The 26,200-nt window shown below is 42.9% G+C and overlaps 4 protein-coding genes across 9 annotated transcripts in view; all 4 read right to left on the bottom strand.

Annotated features, from left to right (window-relative positions):
- Positions 1-6,741, bottom strand: part of oxsr1b (oxidative stress responsive kinase 1b) — a 36,397-nt gene extending 29,656 nt beyond the window's left edge. For 3 of the 5 annotated variants that reach the window (XM_034572010.1, XM_034572011.1, XM_034572012.1), the window contains exon 1: positions 6,148-6,694. In XM_034572010.1, coding sequence (XP_034427901.1) covers positions 6,148-6,217 — 70 coding nt within the window. In that variant the 5' untranslated portion in view covers positions 6,218-6,694. Of the gene's footprint in view, positions 1-6,147 lie in introns of all 5 variants that reach the window. The other 2 variants (XM_034572013.1, XM_034572014.1) reach the window with 2 other exon arrangements.
- Positions 6,742-7,149: 408 nt separating this feature from the next.
- On the bottom strand, positions 7,150-11,631 carry myd88 (MYD88 innate immune signal transduction adaptor). Of its 2 annotated transcripts, none has more exons than XM_034572753.1 (5): positions 11,186-11,631; positions 9,910-10,032; positions 8,589-8,766; positions 8,074-8,165; positions 7,150-7,981 (listed from the first exon to the last, which is right to left on the bottom strand). In XM_034572753.1, exons 1-5 carry the CDS (start codon positions 11,493-11,495, stop codon positions 7,827-7,829), a joined length of 858 nt encoding a protein of 285 aa, XP_034428644.1. In that variant the 5' UTR covers positions 11,496-11,631; the 3' UTR covers positions 7,150-7,826. The 2 variants fall into 2 exon arrangements, with proteins under 2 accessions (XP_034428644.1, XP_034428645.1); XM_034572754.1 differs by having other exon boundaries at positions 7,150-7,978.
- A 276-nt stretch (positions 11,632-11,907) lies between these two features.
- On the bottom strand, positions 11,908-18,485 carry cry-dash (cryptochrome DASH). The gene is made up of 14 exons (XM_034572188.1): positions 18,293-18,485; positions 16,947-17,119; positions 16,514-16,607; positions 16,293-16,423; positions 15,526-15,674; positions 15,000-15,088; positions 14,827-14,900; positions 14,054-14,143; positions 13,770-13,849; positions 13,628-13,687; positions 13,351-13,508; positions 13,081-13,200; positions 12,716-12,892; positions 11,908-12,400 (listed from the first exon to the last, which is right to left on the bottom strand). Exons 1-14 carry the CDS (start codon positions 18,347-18,349, stop codon positions 12,293-12,295), a joined length of 1,560 nt encoding a protein of 519 aa, XP_034428079.1. The 5' UTR covers positions 18,350-18,485; the 3' UTR covers positions 11,908-12,292.
- Positions 18,486-19,411: 926 nt separating this feature from the next.
- The window catches only part of map3k22 (mitogen-activated protein kinase kinase kinase 22), a 39,868-nt gene continuing 33,079 nt past the window's right edge, over positions 19,412-26,200 (bottom strand). Inside the window, 4 exon segments of the mRNA XM_034572187.1 lie at positions 19,412-22,366; positions 22,369-22,570; positions 23,212-23,389; positions 25,275-25,404. Of these exon segments, the coding sequence (XP_034428078.1) occupies positions 22,184-22,366; positions 22,369-22,570; positions 23,212-23,389; positions 25,275-25,404 (693 nt within the window). The 3' untranslated portion in view covers positions 19,412-22,183.

Genomic DNA, 26,200 nt, shown 5'->3' with positions numbered 1-26,200 from the left:
AAATCTCTATTAAGAATGTGAGAAACCACTTTGTAATATCACACCAGCTACGACACCCGCTCCATGAGCAGGTTATTCAGTCGTCATTACTAAAATATTATATGTGTACAAAGTACTCATGGGTCCAACCACACCTATCTTCAAACTTATTTTGATCTCAACGACACAGCTTTAAAGTATTGTGAGTGTATTGAGCAGAATTGTGATGCTATCCCGAATTTTACCATGGCTGCGTACACACACACCCCCACACCCCCACACACACGTGAAGGCAACACCAGCCCTGCTGTTGTGGTGGGTAAACGAGTAAAAGCTGGTAAAATCCTCCCCCTGTAAAGGAGCTATACGCCGGTTGTTCCTGCATTGTGAGAGGTCATGTCACAAACCCCCAGAGCTCTCATTTACCACCATGCACAGGCACACATGGCCGTTTCGCTGAGATCTCTGGTGTATACGTGAAGCTGAGCAATGCTGCGAGCACATTCTCCTCTGGCAACAGGCGTCAGTGAGAGAAAAGTGTGAGCGCTGAGTCGGTCCACCCTCCAGTAAGCTTTTCCTAACCTCCCATGCCCTCATCTTAGCTATGCCCAAATATTAACAAAGTGCTCATTGTTTGGAGTTTTCCTTGAGCCTGCAGTGTATGGAGGTTTAAACAACGGGGCTATATTGAAGAAGAGGAAAAAAAACACTGATTTTAATTAAAAAAGAAAAGCTTTCCCTGTAGATGTGACCGGTTTTTATTTAAATGTTTTCATTCAAGATAATTATATCCTCAGGCTGTGTAAACCAATTCAATATAGCCGGGACTGAGATTAACCATAAACTCTTGCTCTTTAAAATAGTCCAATAAAATTGCAATTTCCTTGTAATTTCCTGCAATTTACAGATAGTCAGGGGTCACTTTAATCACCGTACAGGCAAAAGTCTTCTTCTAACTGCTGTAATGGGTGCCATGTAATGAATGGCAACCTCTGATAATGTGGGGTTGGCCTCGCTCAATTCTCCAACATCCAAGTAATCATGGCTCATTCAGCTGTTGCTCAAAACTAAGGGGCTGAACAGGGCAGTAAATAGATCTCGCGGCTCCCTCACACGTGCACCACCGCCGATACCAAACGCACCTCTGGAGTCTCAGCAGTGATGCTGGAGTTCAGGTCCACAGGGGGCCAGTTGCCCTGCACGCGTTGGAGTGTAAATTCTTTCACACAAACAAACACGCAGTCGTCATGGGTGGCTGGACACGCTAGAAAGCATGTGTTCTTGTATGTGTGTGGGTGGAGAGGATGGAAAAAGGAGGATGATTTGGGGTTTTCAGAAGGCAGGGGCAGAGGGCACAGAGGCTCTGTAAGTCACTTGGACCTGTAGAGGCTCATTCTAGCAGCCAGCTGGGACCTTGAATGAATATAGACTTCCTTCCGAGCTCAGCACAAGGTTATTCTGCTCAGAAAAGTACCGTCTCTACTGTTTGTATCCAGTTACATGATTATTCCAATACTTCAACAGGCCTTTGAGGCTCCAATCACAGCTGTGTAGTGAGTAATTATACAATGATGCACACAGCCCCATTCCTGTCATCGCATTTCGATGACGCCGGCCACAAAGCAGACCTCACTATGAAGGCATTAACAGGCTTAAGTCGAAAAAATGTCCGATGTTAATAAAATAGGTGACACAGCGTCGCATCTCTATCATTCTCAGAGATAACATCACCACAATCCTCTTTGTCAGAATGAGAGGAAGCACAGAAACAGACGTCCTCACAAATGGAAAGCACTGCCAGGGCTTTGAAAACCTCAGGCCAACATCTAATCTGCTAAACAGTCTGGCACGGGCATAAAGGCTGCATATCAAGTGATGTGTGTGTGTGTGTGTGTGTGTGTGTGTGTGTGTGTGTGTGTGTGTGTGTGTGTGTGAAGTGAAGGAGTCAAACACAAAAGTGTTTAACCATCCAAATTAAAAAACAAAATAAAAAAATGAAGAACTTCAAAGTTCCTCTGCTGACATTTTCCATTTCCAGAGGCACAACAACATTTAGCTTGTTGTGGATGTGCATGGCTAAATCCAATCTATATATTGAGTTACCACATTAGGCAAAATCCAATGAAGATGATCCAGCTGAAAATGTGGCGTGATGACAGGGCCGAAGGACAGAGTCACGTAAACTGTGTTGGTCTGCCGATCTTCATTTGTTTCTTATCATTTGTTTCTTTTTCATTTCATTATGTTGTTAACGTTTCAGAAATAACTTCATTTAAAAATAATGCTAGCAACACCAAAAAAACCTACAGCTAAAAGACAAATTTACTTAAAAGACCAATTGCAAGTAATTCAATTTTGTTTCCTGTAATTAACATCTATAATTATACGAGCATTACCCAAGAGCTATTAGTACTCCTAATAAGTTTTCACAAATACCAAGTCATGCATTCACTGTCCTGATTCAGCTGTTAGCTTAGATTTCACTCAGTATTTTGTGTTTAAATATGGCTGAATTTGACCCTATTAACAGACCTGACATTTACTTTAACGGTGCTGAGTGTGCAACCATTGGCTCCCGCTGTAGACGAAAAGGTCTCTGCTTGGTGGTGAAAAAAGATGCAGACGGCGTAAAACAACTTGATCACTTCTGAGGGGGAAAATATTGACAAAACAATCATGATCTTTGAAAAAGGTAGCTGGTGTTTTCTGTAAGCATGTTTCCTCCAAACAAGTCAATCTTGGGAAATTGTCTAAGTATTATACTGGGACCTGGCAGTGAGAGAATGGGACATGCACGACTGGTACTTTGTCTTCACAGCAGACTTAAGTGTTCCAAGCTCCTATACAAAAGCAAGGGCATGCCTTTAGCCCGTAAGCTGATGAAAAGCTCTCCGCGAGATCAAGACAGAACATTCACTGTTCCGGGTGTACGTAGTGTGTAATAATATTTCAGATTAGATTAGCTTGGCCTTGAGTTAGCTTCTCAGTGGAGCCGGTCACTGTGTGAGGCCTGTGTCAATGTCCTCCTTCATGGGCTGTGACCAGCGGCGTGGCAGCGGCTCTCAGTTTGTCTTTCCTTTCCTCACCAGGCCAGTTTGCAGCCTGACGTCACTCATCTGTTATTACATTTCCTCTGCATACCTTGCTCACATTCCACACATTATTCAAAGGTACAATGAGAAATGTAACACATGACTAGCAATCGCACCGCCAGCCGGTGCCTCTTAGTGTCCCTCCCCCCCCAAAGTTTAACAGGATGTAATATTCTGAAGATGAACGAGGCCCAAGCATTGAAGTTGACATTAAATTACACAAATATTGGCCTAAGGCTTGTCTCCTGTTTCCTCGAAGATGATCATACTGACGTCTTCTATAACCATCTAAGGGACAAGCAACAGGGAGGAAACATGGTTGCCAGTGGTTACAAACAGTGGGAGCAGAAACTTTCCAGTCCAGATGTGCCAACAGGAATGATCCAAAATTTGAGAGAGAGCTGTACTTTTTTTTTTATATAATGGGCTCTGTCCAGAATCATCCGATGCTCACTGGGACGAAAAGAGTGGGTGTGAACCATGTAATAACAAGTCCTCTTTCCCTGGGGAAGTTACCAAAACAATAGCTCTGGACATGCTGGGTATACAGGGTCATCCTCTCCACACCAGCCTTCCAGCGGAGCAGGAGAGCTGCAGAATGAAACAGCGTATATAGTATCTCCCCACACTGGGAAAAGAGAAGGGTCTCATTGCTTATACAACCTTCTAGGAACCTGTGTGCATGTCCTGTACTGTATGTGGTAATGGAATATTAACTGATGGTGAGGAAAATTACTGACTTTGGTACGATCCACTCTTCTGATTCCATCAGTGATGTCATAAAGCAGTTAAAATGTCAGTAACACTGAAAGTCTAAATAGCAGGACAATGCAACACTGCTGCACATCAGACAGATTTAAATTAAAAGTCTATTTATATTAAATGTCTTAGAACAGTAAGCTGTTATAATTTGGTATGTGTTAACCCACCCACCTCCCTGAATAAACACCACAAGAGCCCACCCTGCTGATTGTGCAACTTCAACCATATGCAATCCAAAATATGACGACACACTGCTGACTTTAAACCTCGAGCAATTTCTTTAGTCGTTTAAGTTATCAATTCATCCTTATTGAGGGATTTGTATACAAGATGTGCTTTTCCAGAGAAAGTAAATTCTTTGCTATGTTTTACAAGTGTTAAACATGTTCTACAGGCAAATGTGAAGCCTGAGGGAAACTCAGGGGTGATTTCCATTCGGTGTGAGGACCAGTCTACATGATAAGAAAGAAAAGCTCTTCATTGTTCATTTTAAAAAAGGGCCTGAAAGATGAGATTGCAGCGACTTAATTTTAAACTTTTTAAGTTAGCTAAAAATATGATAGTCAAGCAAATACTGTCTGAGAGGGCGGAGGGAAGGAAAAAGCTCTGCGAGACTGAAGGCAAGGTTTAACAGAAGCAGATGCCAAATAGGTTTCTTTGTTCCTGAGGACTCAAGGGACACAGGCTCACACATGAGGACTCAGATTTAGGTAATTTATAAAATCAGGAGGGAAAGAAACTCGGCTAACTACACAATTCATTTCGAAAGCTAAGTTGATGATCGTGATCCTTTCCCTAACCCCAAGTTAGCAAGTAAGTAATGCTGCAGTCCAGCCTTGAAATAGGCTGACCAGTTTTTAAAACCTATGTTGACAATTTGTGTCACAGACTGCGTAGGAAAATGCGAGCAGAGGGCATCTGCACAAGAGGAGCTTTATCTCTGCGTGCACGCCCGATTGCAGGGCGTTATCTTGTGGGGTGCCCCTGTTCAACTTTTCCAAGTAAGCGAGGAGAAATGTAGAAATGGGTAAAAGTTAAATTTGAGACTTTTAAAAATACACAAAAAGGTTAATTTAGGGCCCACAGAATTGGGTCTCTATAAACACACAGATTCACTGTAGAGGGAGCACGCACCACTTGGGTAAAGTAAACCAGAGCCACAAACTAAGTGATTTGAGAGGACAATACTCTGATTATACGTTTACACACTCCTTCTTATTCTGCTGCTCCTTCCTCAACAAAAAAAGTCAGCCAAAGGTAGGATGGGGATCGGCTATTTGTGGGGTGGGACGTTTCAGAAAGACACAAGTAGAGAGCTGTCAGTCCCCGGGCCGGTCAGCCTGTAAGACATTAGCAGCACTCACCACGGTTTGACCCTACACAGGAAATGTGCAATATGTCTCCTGTCTGAGATACAGATCCTTGAGATTCAAAACGTCATATAACCTAAAAGCAATCACCATGCAAGTTCAGTCCTATACTAGGTTGAATAAAGTAGTATTGATGTAATGAGTATTGTTCAATAAATTAGGTTTATTATTTTATTAAAAGCACCATAATAGCAGTTAATCCCCAAAGAGATTAAACACAAATTGATTAATTAATTGACACTAAGGGATTTGATCTCTGAACCCTGCAATGGTGACACTGCTGTTTTGGAAAAACATGTTCTTGAATATCTAGTGTGATTTAACTGGAAATGGGCGTGGACGCACACAATACAAATCTAATAATAACATTTGCGTTTTCCTGCAGCAAAGTTACGTGGCTCATACACTTGCAATGCAAAGTACTCCTTAAAAATGAACTAACTTTGAGAACAAGCTGATTGTGGTGTGACTTTATGTTTAAACTATTGACACTAGCGTATTTTTGAAAGATCAAATGAATATTCTTGTAATGAAATTCCACATATTAGACGCCCTCTTGGTTAAAAAGCACACGTGAGAAAGTATAGAGTTTGCTGTCCACTGCTTCTTCTCCAGAAAATAGTCCGAGCCTAACCAGTCAGTAATGCTGTAGCGCTCGATTGCGTCTCCGGCACGGCCCCGGCGGACGGAGTAACCGGCTCTACAACTGGGTGCAAGTCACAACACCGCCCGGGTGGGATTTCCAAGTTGCCGAACGAGACGAATCCAACGCAGCTCAGCAGAAGAGAAGATGCCTCCTGCTCCCTGTTTGTTAACTTGAAACACATCGCACCTCACGCTAGCTGCGGTAAAACCCCTCCATGTTGAAGCCACACGCACACTCCCGAGCCACACACACACGCACACACACACACGTTGAGCTAAACAGGCTAACGATCACATACCAATCACCTCGTGTAGCTCGTAGTCATCTTTGTTGATGGACCAGGGCTGGGTGCTCGCGTCCTCCGACATGGCTGAGGGATGCGCTGCGGGGGGAGGCCGCGCTATCTGCGGAGAGCTGCTGGGTCCGGACGCGGGGCGGAGGGAGAAGTCGAAGTAATCCAGACGGGACCGAGCGGGGCGACACTTCCCCTTCTTCGCGAATCCCGCAGCGCTCCTGTCATTCCCAAAGTTTGACACCAGCCGAGCGGCCCCGCCTACCGCATTCCTGCCGAGCGAATGTGGACCCTCCCGGCGGACATGTTGAGCGTGGACCGCGTGAGCTCCGGAAGCCACTGGATGGAATTGCCACTGACGTTAGCTCGCGGCTAACGAGGAGCCGGAAAAAGCAGCGCTAAAACACACAGAAACGAGCCGTGCCGGTTAAACGGCTGCGATGCACAAACCTACTGTTACTTCTGTTAATGCTTTCACACACTATTATGTTCTTAATGAAGTCTGACACTTTAAAATGGGGTTTTTAAATGAGACAAAACGAATCAAACCGTTGAGTTCCGCCACACCTTCAATGGCGGACTGTCATTTATGTTAGTGCCTTTGCCCTAAGTCGTGACTGGCAGGTATCAGTTCTTCTCACGGCGCAATAAGGCCGACCTTTTTCCCGCAGCTTTACACAACACGCGCTCCCGTGTTTTTATATAGAGACAATAGTCATTTTATTTAGTCTTATTTCTCATTCGTCACGATAGAAATGTTGCCTGACAGACAAAAGATTGGGGCGACATAATTCCAATAGGCACATCGAGTGGAAAGGGGCGTGTTGCAGTCCAGGGGCATCCTGTCTTCTGATTGGACAGCACCACACATACCGCTCTGTGATTGGATGATCGCGTGTTAATTGTAAAAGTGCGTTTCTCCCCAGCATTCAATTAGCGACACCTCTGGCGGTGGATTTTATTACACGCAAGACTCGAGCAATCACGACACACACTGGAGAACCACAGGAACTGCTCTGCTTTTATTCACTGATTTAATAATTCATGACAAATGTCCTTGAAAAGTTGCATTAAATGTATTTTTGAAAAAAAAAACAAATAATAAAATATAATAAATCTCAATAAAATGATTCTGAACAATATCAAAAAATACAACATCAACAGTCAAGGCATCACGGTGAGGGAGAAAGTGGCAGAGGGAGAAAGGCTGGAGTCAGTGGAACTGCACACGGGGGAAATATCACAATCACAACACGTCTTCCTCTTTATGCTTCAATCTCATCTCAACGTTAACTCATAAGAGGAAGCGGCCGGGGCCATGAGAGTTTCCACTGTGTTTCGCAAATACAGCCCTAAATATAAACAGATCCTCCTCGCCATTACAACTCGCATAAATCCAAAACAGTGGCAGGCAGGCACAATCTCTAACATCATAATAATGGCTGTGTGCTTCGTGCTCTCGGAGAACTTTGCTGATATTTTATATCCTCGTGCACCATGAATGGCGCAATTAATCATTTTTACACACAGGAAATTACAAGTGAGTTTCACATGCTGACAGGACGCGGATCACAAGCAGCAGCAGCGCACACTTGAACCTGTAATGTTTTACCAATGTCCGACATCAACCTTTTTTGACGGCATAAGAAGCCACATTCAAACACAGTTGGCAGCCTGCGCCGTGGTTACGGCAGAGAGAGAACTTTGGCCAGTCGTCCCCAGAACCAGGCCTGAGTGCAGGGCCGGGTGTAGTCGCACGCGGTGAGGAAGCGCAAGATGCTGGGGAACGGCTTCTTCATTGACTTGTACACCACCGGGATTAGTCGTTTCCTTTGGGCTCATGTAGAGGGAAAACAAAGGAAAAGTTATTTCTACATATATAGATATATATATATGCAAAAGCAGGATGGAGCCGACGACAACTCATCTTACCTGGACAGAGGCTGAGAGCAAACTTTGTCTGAAAGTCACAGGCATCGCTGTTGAGGTACTCATCAGAAATCACCACCACCATCCTCCTACACCTGCACACACGGTCACATACATTATGGTCAGCAAGTCGGCTTTGGGTCGGCTCACTGGAAACTGATTTCTTTCTCTCAAGCAAACTTCTATATCTACATTTAAATTGATATTAGTCAAGATCAGTTTTCCACAACGCCTGAAACTTGTATGTCTTTTGTATTTCTGAACATCACATTTGTATATTTTTCCACACAGTTAGTAGAATATATTCTGTCGACTGGAGATCGTACACATCACACATGAGTCCTGCACGGGTCCATTTTTGCAAACCCGCACCTGCAGGGCTCCGTACTCCCACCACCCGACCTGTCACCAATGATGTTTTTCGTGCAAAATTATTAGTTTTCTTTATGTTTTGTTTTTTTATTTTTGCATGTGTGTGTTAGTCACGTCATCATGGTCGGCATGTGCGTACAACCCACCTCTTCTCGATGAGTTCACTGGTGATGGTCCACACGCAGGAGCCCGGGAGCACGTCTCTGTCGAACACACACAGTTTCAGCTTGCAGTTGGTCTGCTCCAGCTCACGGATCATCTCGTGGACAAACTCAATGTCGCTCTGGCAGTAGCAGATGAAGGCATCAAACAGCTCGGGTACACCTGGAACCAAGTGAGTTTCATTTAAGTTTGGTTTATTCCCTTAAAAAGGTCAGAGTTACACAACTCAAGACAACACCTACACATGATAAACCTGTTTAAAACATGTTGTTCCAAAGAGCTGGAATTAATCTCTGTCACAGAAATAAAACATAAGCATCATATGGAAACAACAAGAGGGTGCAGGGAGATGCAGGGCTGCAGTGGTGCGGATGTGTGGCCAGAGCTTCAGATGAACGGTCAGATTAGAGTTGGAGCTTTTCCTGTACGAAACTTAACATAGAAAACCATGCTGCTGTCTCTATGTCAAGCAAATAGACCAGCTATTGCAAAAGCATCACAGAGAAACAGCAGGTAGCATGGGAATCCTTACAGAAAGACGTATCCTGAAAAAACAATTATAGGTATTCAATGTTCCCCTTTTCACTTGTTTCAGCTGACATGCATTTATGGACATTAATCTTATTTCCTTGGTATTGAACGGACAACGGCTGTCTGCACAGTCACTAACCAGTAGTATATCACAGCGGAGCTTCAACTCCCAGCTAATGAATTCATTATAATCTACATTTGATCCTTTTTGTTCTAGTACAACAGCTCATAGTGTCATTTTAAATGGTAATTCGCTACTTCATTTCAACTTCACTTCAGTGACAGTATTAACACTGTCATGCATATTTTACTCTGTTGTGTTAATAATGAAGGTTGCTGTAATGCATAAAGACCCAATTCACAGTTCTTATAGTACAGATTCATCTGCATGTAAGCAGAATCAGGGTGCAGCTACTGTGAAGTAGTTTATATATTAATCTTTAAAAATATCATATTTAGAAGTTGTGAAATCCTACACTGCAAAGTGACTAAAACTGTCAGATAACTGTAGTAATGTAAAAAAGTACAATACTACTCTCAAGTGTAGTGCAGTAGATGCATTAAGCTGCATACAAGTACCTTAAAATTGTACTTAAAACTGTATTTTACAACAATTCTGTTATTTCCACCACTGCTTGTTGTCTGACCAGATGGAAATGAAGATGCTATGATGGGTACCTGAAATGTGTATATGTGTTTAACCAGTGACTGTGCCTTCTATTTGTAGCGTATTAAAAGATTATAAAGTAGTATAGCTTATACACAGATACTGACCGTCGGGGTCGTCCTCCAGGGTGAGGCCAATTCTCTCAGGGATGCGAGGGACGCAGCTGTCGACCAATTGAACCTGGAGTGGGCGTTCAGCCGCCTTCTCACGGTACTTCCTGACATCCTCATCTGGAACAAGAGGGAATGGATCAGTATGGGGCATGTGCACAAACATATTAATACATGTTGTCAAATCAAGCACCCTTGTGGATGGATAGAGATGGAGAAAGAGGAGTAAAGGGTCCTTCCTCTGGCCCTCAAGGTTAAAAACATCCCTGAGGACAACAGGCTGTGTGAGTTCAGAGAGGTTGAGAATGAATCACATGTTCTTCTGCATTGCCCTAATTACGATGGGTAAATAAAGAGCCTGATATGACATGGAAGGTTTGCTCCCTGATGACAGAATAGAATGGTCGTTTAATCTTAATGCTTTTAAGTTTGCTCATTTTGTTTCTAAATCTTTGAAAAACAAGGTTTATTTGTTTAATGTACTTATTGAAGCTGCTTCACTGGTTTCTTTCTTTTTCTGTACTTTTTCCTTTAATGGTGTCATGGCACGTAATTAAAAAATAATTTACTTTATTTCTATAGCACCTTTCACCTTTTTACAATTACAAGGTGTTTTCTATTTCACTCTGCCTTCTCAATGTGAAAACATCTATGAATGTATGTAGATGTGTATATATATTAGTACAATGTTATGCAGTATACATCTTGTGTCCCCCCCCCCCCCTCTCAAACACACACGCACAACTACCCTCAGTACACAAACACACACACACCACCTTACCATTCCTCCTCTTTTACTATGAGCAAACACATTGTCATCCTTCTTTGGATTTGTTGCCATTTTCATTTATGTATTTGCTTATTTATTCTTTTATTGTTTGTCTCTGTGTCACTTTGTCTAATGTCCCCTTGACTGTTTGTCTCCACTTGTTTTGTTATTGCGCAATGTAAAAAAAAAAACCTGATAAAATGAAAATAAACACTAGGTAACAGTTTAAAAGAGTTTGCATGAGTACTCCTCATTATATATTTCTTTGGTCATATCACTCAGCCCTAAGTGAAAAAATAGGATTTCTGTTAATTAATAGATTATAATATTATGATATATCGAGTGTGAAGATGATTGAGACATGCGACTCATTTCCGGGAAGTACAAGGACTGAACATGCGCCGGAAATAACCGTAATCGATACATTTCTATATATTATGACTATACTGTGTTTACTATACACGTGTGCGAGTAAAAGGAGTTTCCACACGAGCTGTAAATCACCGATGGCGCAGCGCAGATCCTCCAGGATGTCGTTCCTCTCCAGCTTCTCCAGGATGACCAGCAGCTTCCCCACCGTGGCGTCCCTGCAGCGGGCCTGCCACTCGTCCAGCACCACGGCCGTGGGGTTCTGACGCGCCTCGAAGTTCTTGATCTCCAGGTAGGTGAAGCCCACCTCCTCCGCCAGCGCCGTCCAGTCCGCGGCCACGGTGTTCCTCGGGTTCAGGAAGAGCCCCAGCCGCGTCCTCACCGTCACGTTCAGCGCCGTGAGAGGAGCCGTCCCCAGGTCCACGTCTGGGTCCGCACAGGCCATGGTGGAGGTGTGTTGTGATAGTTAGAATAAGTTAGAAGTTGTCATCGTCTGCAGCAGGAAGTTTCTTCAGCGGTGCTCGGTCTACCTGACAACAGAACCAGGAAGTGATGTCAAGTACAGCCTGTGCGTAAAAGCGCGTCACACGTGGGAGGAGATGGGACTTGTAACTTTGTTTTTACCGTTTTTACCAGAGCTCTTCGACGAGATCACACCTCCAACTCAACAGTGTTATCAGGACAGGGATCAGACGAGTGGAAACTCACTGAAATGTACAAGAATAGAGTTAAAGTGTGTCTGCAATCAGAAACTTCTCCTCAAGATTTTAAATTCCATTCCAATCTTGTCAGGGATTTTTAAACATTTTTTTTATTAAATTGCGAAACAAAACCACATGACAAAAACTCTGATTTTTACATGTTTCATTTATTTTAAAAATCCACACAAAGTGAGTGTGAAAAACACACAAACAGGCGTAAAAAAAGAATCAGCTTAAAAACACAACATGGGTAATTTTATCTGAAAACAAAAAAAAACAGAGCTCGACTTTCCCTGCTGCTGCAACACAACAGGAAACACAGAGTCACATTTTTGTGAGGAAGCAAGAACATAAATATAAAACAGTCAAGTTTGGTTTTGCAAATATATAAAGGGGAACATTCATTTCCTGAAATCCTCATGATAACATCCCCCCACAACAGTGTGCAAAATTGACAGCAACCGTCCAGGTTTGCATCAATGGGACTTCCACCCCCCCCGAGCAGCATCCACGTGTTCGGTAGTGTTTACTTTGTGGCTCATCACAGGTTCTTGCTTCTGGAGAAATAGAAATCTATGCCTCTGTCCTGATGCTGTTTGGGGGTGTGAGACGGGCCTTTCTTTCCTCTAGGGGAAGGCCCTGTGGCCCCCTGAAAAAAAAACATTTTATCTTATTGTGAAGATTTAAACGACGATAGAGACATAGGAAACCTGGCTTAATATGCATTATGTTTCAAAGGCATATCAGGGTTTTTTGTATGTGGTAGTGAAGTAAAAAAGTGCAATGTCTCCCTCTAAACTGGATAGGAGTGGAAGTTTAATCCAACATATAATAGAAATATGTCATAATTTGTACATAATGTATTTGAGTAAATGTATTAAAATCATATTCCTGCCATTAAAAAAACCTGCAGCCGCAATAGTGTGCAATCATACTATCCACTTCCCTTTTCTCCAACACCCACCGATTTCTTGTTAACGTGTCTGCTCCATTCAGGCGCCATGACGATGGGAGTGGGGTAGGTGTCATCGAGGGTCACGTGAGCATGTGACAGTGCGGCGGGGCTGAGGGTCCAGGGCGCGTGCACGTCAGATCCCCTGATCCCCTGCAACTCTGGAACCCACTGCCGGACGTAGTCGCCCTGAGGCAGACACACGCAGAGCAGCAGTTAAGAAATCAGTGACTGAGACGTCCAAAGCAAAACACTGGTGCTGGATTTGATCGGCGACACGTGAGCCCAATCTCAGACATTTAGTGGTGTAATGCAAACAATGTCAAAAGTATTTAAAGGAAATCAAATAATCATTCAATGATTCTTCTGAAACTTACATTATTGTCATAGTCAAGGCCTTGTTTGATCATGTTAAACTTCCTGTTCTCTCTGGGGTCATTTCCAATACCAGCGCTGTACAGCCAGTTGCCATAGTTACTGCAGACATCATGGTCAATCTAAAGAGGACATTTTAAAATGATGAAGCATTTTTTCATACACAGAAACAAAAAGGACTGAAATGTCTCACAACAAAACAACAATCAAACCAAATATTATATTATTAATAAAAATGCATCTTCACTTAAAACCTTGATTACACTACTTACCAGAAGATATTCAAACCACTCGGCTCCCATCCTCCAGTCCAGGCCCAGATCCTTTGTGAGGAAGCTGGCAACATTTTGTCGCCCCCTGTTGGACATGAAACCTGTCATGGCCAACTCTCTCATGTTGGCATCCACGAAGGGCACTCCTGTGTGTCCCTCTGTGAAAATAAAATCAGTTACTTAAACAAACAGTGCTATTCATACATTTCTAAAACCAACTGAGTGTTTTAATAAAAAATATTTTATGAACAAAGATGAGGGAAAAAACAGCACAAACCTTTCCACGCATTGAAAAGCTTCATGTCTTTTTTCCACGGCACAGATTTGTCTTGAAGTCCTGAGGTAAAAAAAACAATATCAGCTTTACATTCACTTATTGTGCATAAAGAAAACAGGCTGAGAACTTGAGCTAACGTTACCTTTGACCTGAAACAGTCTGTTTCCGTACTTGACGCCCACAAACTTGAAGTAATCCCTCCACAAAAGCTCAAAAATCACCCTGTAAGGCAACAGTGAAGACAAGTTATTATTTGTGACTCAGCAGCAGAGATGTTATTTGCATTGAAAACAGTTTTTTTCCAAACTACAAACTAATTTTGACATATTTTAGCTTGATAGCATTAACTGCAGAGACAGCCGCAGAACAATTGGCATTTGAACATATTCAGTTGAGTTATTATAATACAGTATCCTCCAGACTCACCAGTATGTGCTCTGATTGGCTGTCCGCTCCCTCTCATACTGCTTGATCTGCTGATAAATATACCTGGGTGAAATGCAACCTATCGCCAGCCTGCAGAATACCAGAGGAGCACCATTAGAAATGCAGTGTATTGTATATTTACAAGCAACAGGCAATTTGTGCAGGGATGAGGGGGGGTGCCATCCCCTTTAAACCAAACCTCCCCCTTGACAACCTCTCAATTCTGCTAACCCCTCTCAGCCACCCCCCATCCCCAAGAGAGAGAGTGCTGCATGTTGCAGGGAGACAATTTGTGTAAGCAGGTGAGCATCTGATAGTTAATGCTGCTCAATAAATCGTGGGAAGTTAAAGCCGCCTGCTCCTGTGAAAATTGCATTGGTGGGACCCAAAGCGAAAGAAGAGAAGGTCTGAGCAGAGACGTGATCAGAGGCACAGTAAATACCGGCCAGAATGGCAGCGAAAAGAACAGAGGGACAGAACTCAACAACCAACATGCATACAGTTCTGTACTGCAGGGGTGTCGCCCCTACACCCTCACCCATCAGCTCCAATAGTTAATCATCTGGAGATACCCTCCCAAGTTATATTCACAACAAGTTTGATGAAAAACCGTCCGTGCAGTGATTCATTATTTTGTGCACTGCAACAAAGATGTTGGAGGTTTGCAGAGCGTTTATGGGCGACCATCCCCCCTGATAAAATCGTACAAATTGCCTGCTGTTAAAAAGAAGATCAGCATTAAGCCGTAGAGGAAATGAAACGGCAACACTCACCAAGGAGAAAATTTAGTGGAGTAGTCCACACCGATCAAGCCGTTACGAGTCTCCTTATAAGTTGCAACTGCATCCTGCAAAACAGGCAACAATCATTTTATTCATTACAACTACACACTTGATAATACATCAGCATTGGAGTTTTATTTTATTTTAATGGATGTTGTACTCACAGTGTCCCAGAAATAGTGTTTGAGTCTGGCCAGAGCCTGACTCTCACCACCACTACAGGGGAAGGCTGAGCGAGGATCAGTCAGAGGCTCTATGGGAATAAGATGGAACAGCATTTCAGTATCGGATTGCTTCATTCATGTTAAACGCTCCCTGGCGTACATTAAGACACACAGGATCATAAAAGCTTAATCGTGTAGGAAGAAATCGAGGGGAGTCCACTCGCCAGCACTTAATGAGGAAATTTGTCTTCAGCAGTTTTCCTATCGAATCTTGAAAATTGCAGTATGGATTGACTTAATAGAGGTACTGCATAAATTGAAGAATCTATTTATTTCCAGCAGCATGTTTAGACATTTGCACAAACATCAATTTAATAAGCACATAAAGAAAATGTATACGACTTAGAGCTGGTTTGATTATTTCAGCAATTTCCCTGTAAATGAAGACACAAAGGGAAACTCCAAGAGACACGCTGTCTGAATCAAACTATTTGTATTGAGCATAAGAAGACGTTTGGATGTTCACCTGTCTGCTGCAGGTCCTGTGCTGTGGGTATGGCTCCTTCATCCAGCCCTGGAGGAAGAGGCTTCAGCTGCTCCGGGGCTGGAAACACCGGCCTCACTCTGCTCCGAGCCTCCACTGCCTTCCTGAACTCGGTGTACACATCAGGCAGCCTGACACACCAGGAGGAAAGGTTACAAGACAGCACCAGCACCAGGAGCGTTGGGGTGTCCAGGCAAAAGGAACCTGGGGGGGGCCCTACATGGAAACAACCCTAATCCCATGATACCAAACCCAGTGTTTACCATTAAGTATCTGGTGGTCTGCCATATTCTAATTTAACAACATAAGAGAATTTGAACTCTGTGTTTCGCTCCTTTGCTGCATTGTAAAGCTGTGTTCACACACACCATAAAGTTGTTACTGCCCACGCAGACAGTCAGACTTCATAGTTTCAGCTGCAGTTGTGTGCATACCTGCAAGTGGCATCAATGCATTACTTTCTACAACACAAAAACTTCTTCACTTTTTAGTCTGTGCTCCAGTCACTCAGAATCTGTTGCATGCGGGAGCAACATTTGTGCACGTACACAATCATCTGTTCTCTGGGGCCCCCCTCTCAGCTCAAGGCCCCAGGAAATTACCTGCTTTGCCTATACCCTGTAGCAACGCCCCTGCCCAGCACTATAGTTTAACCATTTTTAAATTGTACTTTCTTCAATTTCCTCTCCATTTCAAGAAAATGCAGCAGAAGTTGGATGTTCTCTTCCACAAGCAACGTCCTCTCTCACCTTGACATTTGGTGAAAAGGAAGATCATCTCTGTGGTGCAGTGTGGACCCCCAGCAGGTGTGAACTGTGACCTTCATCTGTGCACAGACGTCCTTCACCTTCTTCTCCACATTCAGCTCCTCTGAAGTTACCTGGGGTTGTGAGCAAATGAAGGGAAAACAGTGTCAGAAAACAGTGTTGGGATTATCAATGCTAATAAGTGAAAGACGTGTTTAAACTACCTCTTCCTGGAAAGCCACAGTGCTGACACAGCCCAGCTGCTTGATGAGCTCGGCAACCACATCCTCTGGTTTACCCCGTCTCACTACCAGGTTGCTGTTTGTGTGTGGGGGAAAAAATTAAATAAACACACAGACACGTAAGTCCCATTTCACACCATGCCAGGCAAGCTGCATCCTGGGTAGAGAGCTAGCCCTATATTGACCGGAGAAAATTGTGCAGCTTGGAACAGATTGTGCAGCAGCCATTTTCTTTTAAACATAACGTCCTATAAGCACAGGTGCATCCTGATTCTGTTATTTCTGTATCAATAAAACAGACAGCTGAGGAGGTCTACACTTAGTGTGTGTGTGTAACATTAATAATCATTCAAATCCCATTTTTAAAACACATTAAGTTAAGAGGCTTTCAGTCAGTGGATGACAGATTAATCACCTGCCCTTGTTGAGCAGCGTGTTTCTCAGGTCTTTGATGCTTTGCAGTAAGAAGCGCAGGCGGAAAGGTCCGGTCTTTGGCAGGTTGTAGTTGTGTGTTCCCACATAGTGTCTGGGGTCGAAGCAGTAGAGCGGGACAATGTTCTCGGCATTTCTTTGAGCCCAGTGGAAAAGCTGCATGATCAAAGTGACAGAAAACACAATGCAAAACAGTTTTTAGACTTCAGATGTAAAATGCTGTGACTGTTTTGACACATGATGTTTGATGTTTCAGGAACACTTAAAGTAAGGAAATTACAGCTGGGAAATATGGCCAAAAGGGATATGAAATTAGAATTGTTCCCATCTGCCTTTATTGCAAGTTAACACAATGAATATCCTATTATTATAAATTGAAAGAGAATGACAAACACTTGATGACCAGCAACACATATTACAAATTCAAACTCCTCACTCTGCATGTACTATATTGATATACTTTGTTATATTGAAATTAGAAACAAATTATATTGCAATAACTATCAATATCGTTTTATTGCCTAGCCCTACAGGAAATGCATTTTCCTCTGATACAACTTTTGTTTGGAGTGTTACTAGTGTCAACACTTTATTGATGAGAGTTCAGTGTACAAGAGATATCACGAGTAGTATGTGTGTATTTGAAATACATTAAAAAAATAATACAATAGCCTAAAGGACAGCCCCCAAGCTGTTCAACTCCCAAATAAATACACAAATACATAAAAGAATAAACGAATAAATAAATAAAATAACATGAAATAATCAAGTTAATCAAAATAATGCATTAGGACAATGTTAAGATAGTCAAGTTACCACAATGTGCAACAATCTGAGAGAGATATTGGTTCTTTGGAGTATTACGTAGTTTATTTTGAAAAATGTTTCCCGGAAGTGGTGCATGCTAAGGTCACCATTACGGCTCACAGAAGATATGGTGACGTTTAATAAAACTGTTAAGCACTAATTAAAAATGGTGAACAAAAGACAGAGCAGCACATTTCTGACCTTTTATATTTTTAAAGACAAATTTAAAGTATTCTGATCATTCAAGTTTGAAATGGAGGCTTTTATTCCCAAAGAGCTGAACCGGATGCCACCTTGTTTGTTGCTGCTAACAAAAGAAAATGGCTAAAAGCTAAACAGAACATTTACTATAAAATACGCTTTAAGTGTTGTAACGATGTGAACAGAGCAAGTTCAGACACATTGTCAGCAGCTTCATTCACCCGCGAGTCAACTAGTTGATATTCTTATTATTAAATGATCTTAAATAACTTGGGACGTGATGAACAAATGAACAGACTCGTGACAGATTCACGCTTTTACCTCGTTGTCGTGGAGCCTCAGGTCGTTTCTCAGCAGACACACGACGGTGCGGGACATCACGACACTTAATGTTGTTCTAGTTACACACGGACGAGCCTCTTCGTGTCACAGGGTCGAGTCCTCCTCTGTCTGTCTGTCTGTCTGTCTGTGTGTGTGTGTGTGTGTGTGTGGCTCCGTCACAGACTCGATGTTACCAAACGTCAGGTTTTGTAACATGGTTTTCAAACAGCTGTGAGCTCGTGCGTGTGTTTTCTTTTTCTATCTATTTTCTATTTATTTCAATTTCAAATGTTTATTTTAATTCTCTATCTACCACGTTGAATGTCTATTTCTCTCTTTCTTATTATACGTTTTTATTATACAGTCGAATAAAGCAAAACAAGACAATTGTGACATCTCTTTCTTTCTTTTTATACTTAAGCTTTTATTGATATTTTCAAATAGTTTTTAGGGTAATATAGAATAAACACTATTTTGGATACATCTCATTCAGTTCTTTCTTTCTTTCTTACTTTCTTTTAAGTTTTCTTTCTTTTATTAGTCGCTGACCAATAATGACCAGAGCCATAAATTCAAAAACCAATAGAAAAATGTTATGCTCTTAATTACGTAAGTCTACAGCAAATTAATGAATCTGTATTGAAACCCAAAGTGTTATATTATTTAGTTTAGTTTGAGCTGATTTAAGTAAAACTTAAAAGTATTTAATTTTCGCCCTCTGCAGCCACATGTGGCCATTGATTCTGTTGGGCTCCCTGTCCGATCAATTATTTGGTTTCCATATAGAATAAAAACAAAGTCTATCAATGTGAGCTCTGATTTCTAAGTCTTAAGAGTTTTAATGGCCTACATTTTGTTTCTTTTTTAAAATTTTTACCTATTTTATTAGTAGTATTAGATCAGTACCAAACTTGCAATGTTACAGATTCCGTTCGCTAATTGTTTGCGTAATCCTGCAGACACACAAACAAACGGACAGACGTGAAAACATAACCTGATGGGTGGAGGTAATAATGATAAACGGTGAATGATGAACATGAATTCACTTGAATTCACTTTTCAAAAACATGATGGAGTGACATTTTATCACAAGACAACAAAATAAACTCACACAGGAAATAGTCTTAGACCTTTGATTTATTAAGTTAAATGTACAAAAGATCAATGACATGATACATTTCATGTTTCAAGGCTTTGTCATTAAGACAAAACAGACTGTCCCAATCAAAAGCCTCCCAGCCTCGTCATACTGCCGACCAGCTCTCAAAGAGACAACCATACATCCTCCTGTCTAAATCACAGTACAATCTACTGTATAACGTAGCTATTTCATCAAATAGATTTGTATATAATGTAAAAGAAAATTTCATACAAAAGTGCGGAACAATATGTATTTACAGGTATAATCTTTTTTTTTTTTTTTTTTTCTCTGTATAAAAGAACTTCAGCAAGTCCTGTGTGTGCTCTCTCTACTGAACGACTGCTCGTCTTATTAAGAAGCTTCCCGCTTTGGCAGTGAACATTTGTGTTTACAAGCAGATTCAGATAAGGCACTGGCAAAGGCAAAGAAAAAAAAAAGATTTGATCATTCTTTTTTTAAGTGCCACTGTTATTACAGCAAGTCACTAAAGTCCAACATCAGCCCCTCCCCCCCTTCCCCCAGGTAGTTTCATCTCATCTCCACTTTAAAGAATACAGCATTTAGCCCCCGTCTTTCCATCTCCACTTACATAATGCTTCATCTCAGATGGCAAGACACCGTCAGACCTGGTATTAACATCCATCCTGATCCATCCTCACTGCGGCCTGAGAGCCGATCACTCTGACCACATACAGAGGTGTTCTGGGATGCATGTGGTCTTTTTGCTGTGTGAACACAAATGTGTCCTGGGCCCGGATGAAGTGCAGCCGGCGCCTACTCCGCTGACGTCCTCTGACCCGTCCCAGTTTCACGATGAACTAGAATAGCCCTCATAACATCACACATCTTCACCATGGCCCAACAGTTCCCTCAAATTCAATCAAGCTGCACCACCTTTCACACACTCATAGATATCAGTCGCCTAAATGTTTCCTGGGAAATTGGTGAACATGTAAAAAATAAAAAAATCCTGCATTGTCATACAAAGTGCCAAAACAACTCCTGGATCTACACCAAAATTAAAAGGTGATCTGTACCACCATTATCCACCAGGTTTTTTGGTAATCCATCCAGTAGCTTTTGTGTAATGCTGCTAAACAACAGAACAAATGCTGATGAGAACATAACCTCTTTGGTGAAGGTAATCGAACACTTCTCAGTGTCCGTACGATTTAACACTGACCACCACGTAATAATCAATACTGTTTTCAAATAGTTGAACTCTTTCTTCATAGTAGATCTGTGCGCAGCTCTTTGATTCACTCCGCCCCTCCTGACTCCGCTTTCTCCCTTTCGCTCTCTGCTCTCGCTCACACCAGCACAGACACAAACACACAGACATTGTCATCGGACGCGTCTGTGAACTCAAACTGGGTAAAAACCACATCATTCGGTCTTCACGAACAGAAAGGAAGTATGTGATTATTTGCATATAGAGCAGAGAGTCCGATCACAGGAGGCACATGCAGGACACATTTGAATACCACATGTGAACAGAAGAACTTCGTCGTCTTGTGACCGGATCTGTCAGGACGGACGTCATTACCAGGTCTTAAGCGAGGTGTGCTGTCATCATTCAGATAACGTGACGAGCAAAGTAAAGGCATGGAGGTGACTGGATTCATATCGACACTACGACAATAAAAAAAAAAGAAGAAAACTGTAAATGAGAAGCTTCCTTCATGCAGAATTCATGATCTTTCTTCTTTGTAGAAACACAATGTGATGTCGATGCGTCTGATTTTGGTCCGTGCAGTCTACTTTGCACAAAGCTGCCATAACGTAGAAAAGGCTATAGGGCTCTGAGGTGACAGAAGGATCCGTCGTGACTAACACTGCACACGAACTCACGGAAAGCTTCTGTCTCTGCAACATTTCTTTGGCCACGTCTGAATGGAACAAGGCTCGCTGCACGGGACGCCGGAATGGATGTCACAGAGTGTTGGTATTGCTTAGCAGACATTGCACACTAATGCAAACGTTTGGTTCTTTCTTCTTTTCTTTCTTTACATCAGAACAAACTACGCAACTTTCTTTTTATTAAGTCATATGAAAATGCATGAAATAGAAAAATATCTCCTCGGTTGATTATCTTGCATGTTGGAAACGTCTGAATGCATGATATCAAAAGTGCAACGTTGACTGTCCTTCTACGTGGGGCTGTGAGTGCTATGAAAATAGGGTGATGTGAACCTCTAAGATGTTAAAAAAAGACATTCTTACTTACAAACTCTTATTGTAAGGCGTTGACGAAAAATACGTTGATATTTGTTTTTAGGCGACCACCCACATAGAATAGAAAACTCTTCTGCTAGGATGACTTTGTATGTGTCATATAAAAATATTTTTACCATCCTGGTTTCACTCACAGCTAACTTAAGACTGGTGAGTAACTTACAGTACTATCAGATGTGATCAGTGTCACCAGTAAGTCACGGTTACGTAGTTCCTGGCCGATCCAAGACACTGTTCTGCAGCAGTAGAGTGTGAAGACCCAGAAAATGTGAGACATCGCTTCTCTCTCTAACTCAGGTCACTTTTCCTGCTCTTGATAAAGGACAGCAGTCTCTGCAGCTCGTGAGACTGCTAAGTGCTTTCTCGTCAGTCCCGTCCTGAGGGAACTCGCTGCGATGCCTCGGAGGACTCTGCAGGTCTGACAGCAGTCAACCTGGCCTCTCGGTGAATAATCCGGGGTTGAGCTAGTTGGTGAAAAATGCAGGGGTCCCGACAAGGCAGACACTGGTGATGGACTACAGGGCAGGAAGTTGGAGTGGTGCTGAGCCCTGGAGCCTGGTGACAGGGTGGGAGGGGGCGCCCTGGGGACGGGGCGGGCCGGGCCGGAGAGGAGGGGAGGCATTGGGGCCGCGGAGGCCTCGCAGGCAGGGGAGGGGATTGGGGTCCGCAGGCCTCAGAAGCAGCCCTGGACAAACGGGTGGCTGAGGAGGACATCCGCAGTGGGCCGCCACTTCTCCTCCACAAACACCTGCCGCAGGTAGTCCCTGCAAGCGTCCGACACGCTATCGGGAAGGATGGGCTTCGTAGGCTGGGTGGCGATCTTAAAAATGGCCGCCATGGCCTCATACTCGGCCCAAGGAGGTTTCTGGGTCAGCATTTCCACAACCGTGCAGGCAACACTCCTACGGACAAAAAGAAACATCCAGCAGAGTCGGTTAAATGTCAGAACATCTTATATAATCAAGCTGGCATCAAATATTAGTTAAAATGAAGTATAATTGTATATATCTATTTATATAATGAGATATTCATGGTACGGACTGGGGTTAGGGTTTTAGTCGATTTTACTGTTAATCCAAATCTCAGTTTAATAACAATTTGATAAAAATAAAAAAAAATGCAATAAAAAAAGAAAGAGCTTTTCTGCTACATGCACAAGATCTGTGACATTCTTTGTAAAAACTGCGACAAAGAATCTAATCTTTATAAATACATATTCATATTCATGTGTCCCTTTATAGATGTAGCATTCCAATAATGTGCCAACAATCCACACATCTTTAACAGCTGAAATGCACTAAAAATTATATTATATTCAATTTGTTTTGCATTTACACTTTATTTTACTGTTGTTCATGTTGATTTATTCACCTCTGCCCTGTATTGACATGTTTAAAGTTATTTGCTCACATAAAAACCTCCACCACTGTTCCCACTGAGTTTATTGCTTTGCCACCCAACTGCAGAAATACTTTTACTGTGTATGTTTGAGCCTCAACAGTCTAACGTCCCCTTCGGGCCTCGTCACAGTTCCATTCCTTACCATACATCAGCTTTCCGGCCGTACCCCTCCCCGTTGATAACTTCCGGGCTCATCCAGTAGGGGGTGCCAGTGACGGACTTGATCCCTGTACCAGACATGCAGATGGTCTGGATGCGTTTGCTGGCTCCAAAGTCTCCCAGCTTCACGTTCCCCGAGGAGTCTCTCAGGATGTTAGCACCTGGTGGTACGACACAAAGTTCCGCTCAGAGTTATTGAAGAGCCTCCCGAGTGCCGTCAATATCCTTTAAGGGTTACCCTGACAGTTCGGAGGTTCTATAAATGTAGCTGGCCATTACGGTGTGGTTACAAAGTGCCCGTGCCAGCACTTTATCTGACAGACGGAGGAAAGTTAACTTTTCCTATGGTTGGACTGAGTGTGGGCTGACGGAACTCTGGGAGACTAATTTTTAAAATGCTAAATTACACCTTTTAGCAAACTTCATGTAAGCACTCCACTGACTCAACTCTGCAAATACTGAAGTTTATCTTTCTTTCACTTTCCCCTCTGATTTACACCAAGTGGTAAATAAAAAACGCTGAATAAACTGTTTGCTCTGCACTGATCAAAGCCCAAACTTTCTCCTGCCTCCCTCCTCAGTAGTTTTCCAACACGGAGCTGCGTCTTTCCCATTTCCTGCAGACGCTGTTTGATCAGTGACTAATGTCCACCGCTCACTCTACACCCCGTGCAGGACAGAGGGGTGAAGAGAGGAGATCGAGATGAAAAAGAAAAGCTGCAGCCCTCCACTCTTCACTTCTTCAATCACATGTTTCCACTGCCTGTACATTTGTTGTGAGAATGGGAGACTTTCTAATAAATCATGTGAACCATGGCTCTCGGGATCGTTACATTCACAGACACTTTACAGTCTCACGTCGTGGCTGCGATGCCAAGCTCTCTAACCACATGTGCTGACAGTTCTTTTACTCCATACAGAGCAGCTCTTGTGAGGTGAGATGAGCACGCAACATGTATTACACACGAAGAGCATTTGTAAGAGAAAGATGATCCCACCCACGTCCTGTATAAGCCCATAGAGGCCAGCTCTGTCCCGTGAGACCTGCTGCACTTTTTCCCCACCAGTCAGTATATTTCCCTCCTGTCGGCCGTGGCTGAATGAAGCGGTGACTCCCAGACTAAAGCCTTTCCATCCGCTGATGAACATTTTTAGACCGGCTGATTTCACCAGCACGAAGCCTAAAATATCTCAAAGGGGAGTTCAAAATAGCACTTTTCTTTTTCCAGACTGACTGTAGATGATGAAAACCCAAATGAGGAAATGTCACGGAGAGTTAAATGAATGAACCTGTAGTTTTCTCAGAACTGGTCATTGCAATATGAAGCATCGAGACATCTCATTTCCTGTTGTGTGGGTGTGTGCTGGTTACAAATCAGACGAAGGCCCCGTTATTAACATGCGTCCTGAGAGATCTGTTCCCATGTGGACAGCGTCAAGTCCGTCTGCTACTCCTGCCATTAAAATGGGTCCTGAATGTGTCTCCTGTGAGCACATCTCACTTCCCTGCTCTATATGCAAATCATGTGCGTCATTTGTGTTCACGAACACTAAATGAAGACGTTGATGATAACATTTGTGTCGGCGTCAGCGAGGGATAGAGAGAAAGAGAGTGGAGTCAGGACAGAGCTGCAGAACTACTCATACTGTGGCCCCATGCGCCCCAGACCACCTCCTAATGTGGTCTGAGTGATCCAGTCTCAGGACGGAGCTGGGTGCGTTCAGTCCAGAACTTAACGCCGACCACTTGTGATCGGATCACTTAGGATGGATATTAATACCAGGTCTTCTAATGGTGGAGGGATGCGGTATGGGTCAGGGAAGAACCCATTACATTTTAGTGTGGATCTGGATCAGGGGGCAGATCCAGGAATATTTTTTCCACTCTCTTTAACATTATGAGATTGATTCCTCAGAGAATAATTCATGGATCTTGATGAAAAGAAAGAATCAGGCGGATCCGGTCAATTTAAATGTGGTTTCAAAAGGGCCTTGGTGGGGGTGTTCTCTACCGAGTGTCCTTCTAGTTGTGACCGTTTCACTCACCTTTAATGTCTCTGTGTACAATCATGTTGCTGTGCAGGTAGGAGACTCCTTGGAGGATCTGTCTGGTGTATCTCCTCGTCACCTTCTCCGTCAGTGCCCCATAGGCTTTAAGTTGGTCCTTTATTGAGCCCTAAGGAGACAGAGAGAGAAACAGAAAGTCAGTGAGAGACTGAGTAGAACTCAGGAAGGTTAAGAAAGGCTTTTATTATCTTTACTCTATTGTCAGTGTGTTTTTGAGCTCTGTGAGCGATGGAAGAGAAACGGTTCTGGTGTGATTCTAAGGAAAATGTTGTTGTTCCAGCTGAGGCTGATTTATTTTGTTTCATTGGGGAAAAGACGCCTCTGAGCCAAGTTTTAAGTACAAACACCGAGAATATAAACACACAACGCGCTGAAAGAAACTTGCTCGACTCTGAGTCCAAACACCTTCGACGTCCTGCATTTCCTTTCATTTCCTGTTTTCATTTCCTCGCGAGGAAAACGACCTGATCCGCTAACACCTGTGACGCACTTTTGGACTTGAGCAGCGAAGGAAAAAAATTAAAAAAGCTCCCTCTTCAGTTTCAGCTGTCAACAAGACACCTCAACATCTCTGCTTGCCCCCCCCCTCCACACCTCCTCTCCCTCAGGCCTCTAAAGTGTTATCGGCCGGCCACAGCGGTGCAGCAGCGCTCGCACACACAAACTCTTGGCTTTGTCACCTCCCCTCTCGCTCCTGCCAGGACTCGAGTGAAAACATAAACATTTCCAATTTCCAGACAATGTGTGACTAAGACACTCAATGCCACTCAGAAAAAAAAAAAATACACCCTAGTAAATATTAAAAACAGGCTGCGGGTCCACAGGCGACAGCAGCTCATTAAGTCGCTCATTTAGCGAGAAAATGATCTCATAAACTGAGCAGTTCTGCTGACATCAACCACTGA

The sequence above is a fragment of the Hippoglossus hippoglossus genome, chromosome 20 (genome assembly GCF_009819705.1).
Source record: "Hippoglossus hippoglossus isolate fHipHip1 chromosome 20, fHipHip1.pri, whole genome shotgun sequence".
Classification (NCBI taxonomy): domain Eukaryota; kingdom Metazoa; phylum Chordata; class Actinopteri; order Pleuronectiformes; family Pleuronectidae; genus Hippoglossus; species Hippoglossus hippoglossus.
Note: the sequence above shows the minus strand (reverse complement) of the source record. Positions and strands in the feature narration are given on the sequence as shown.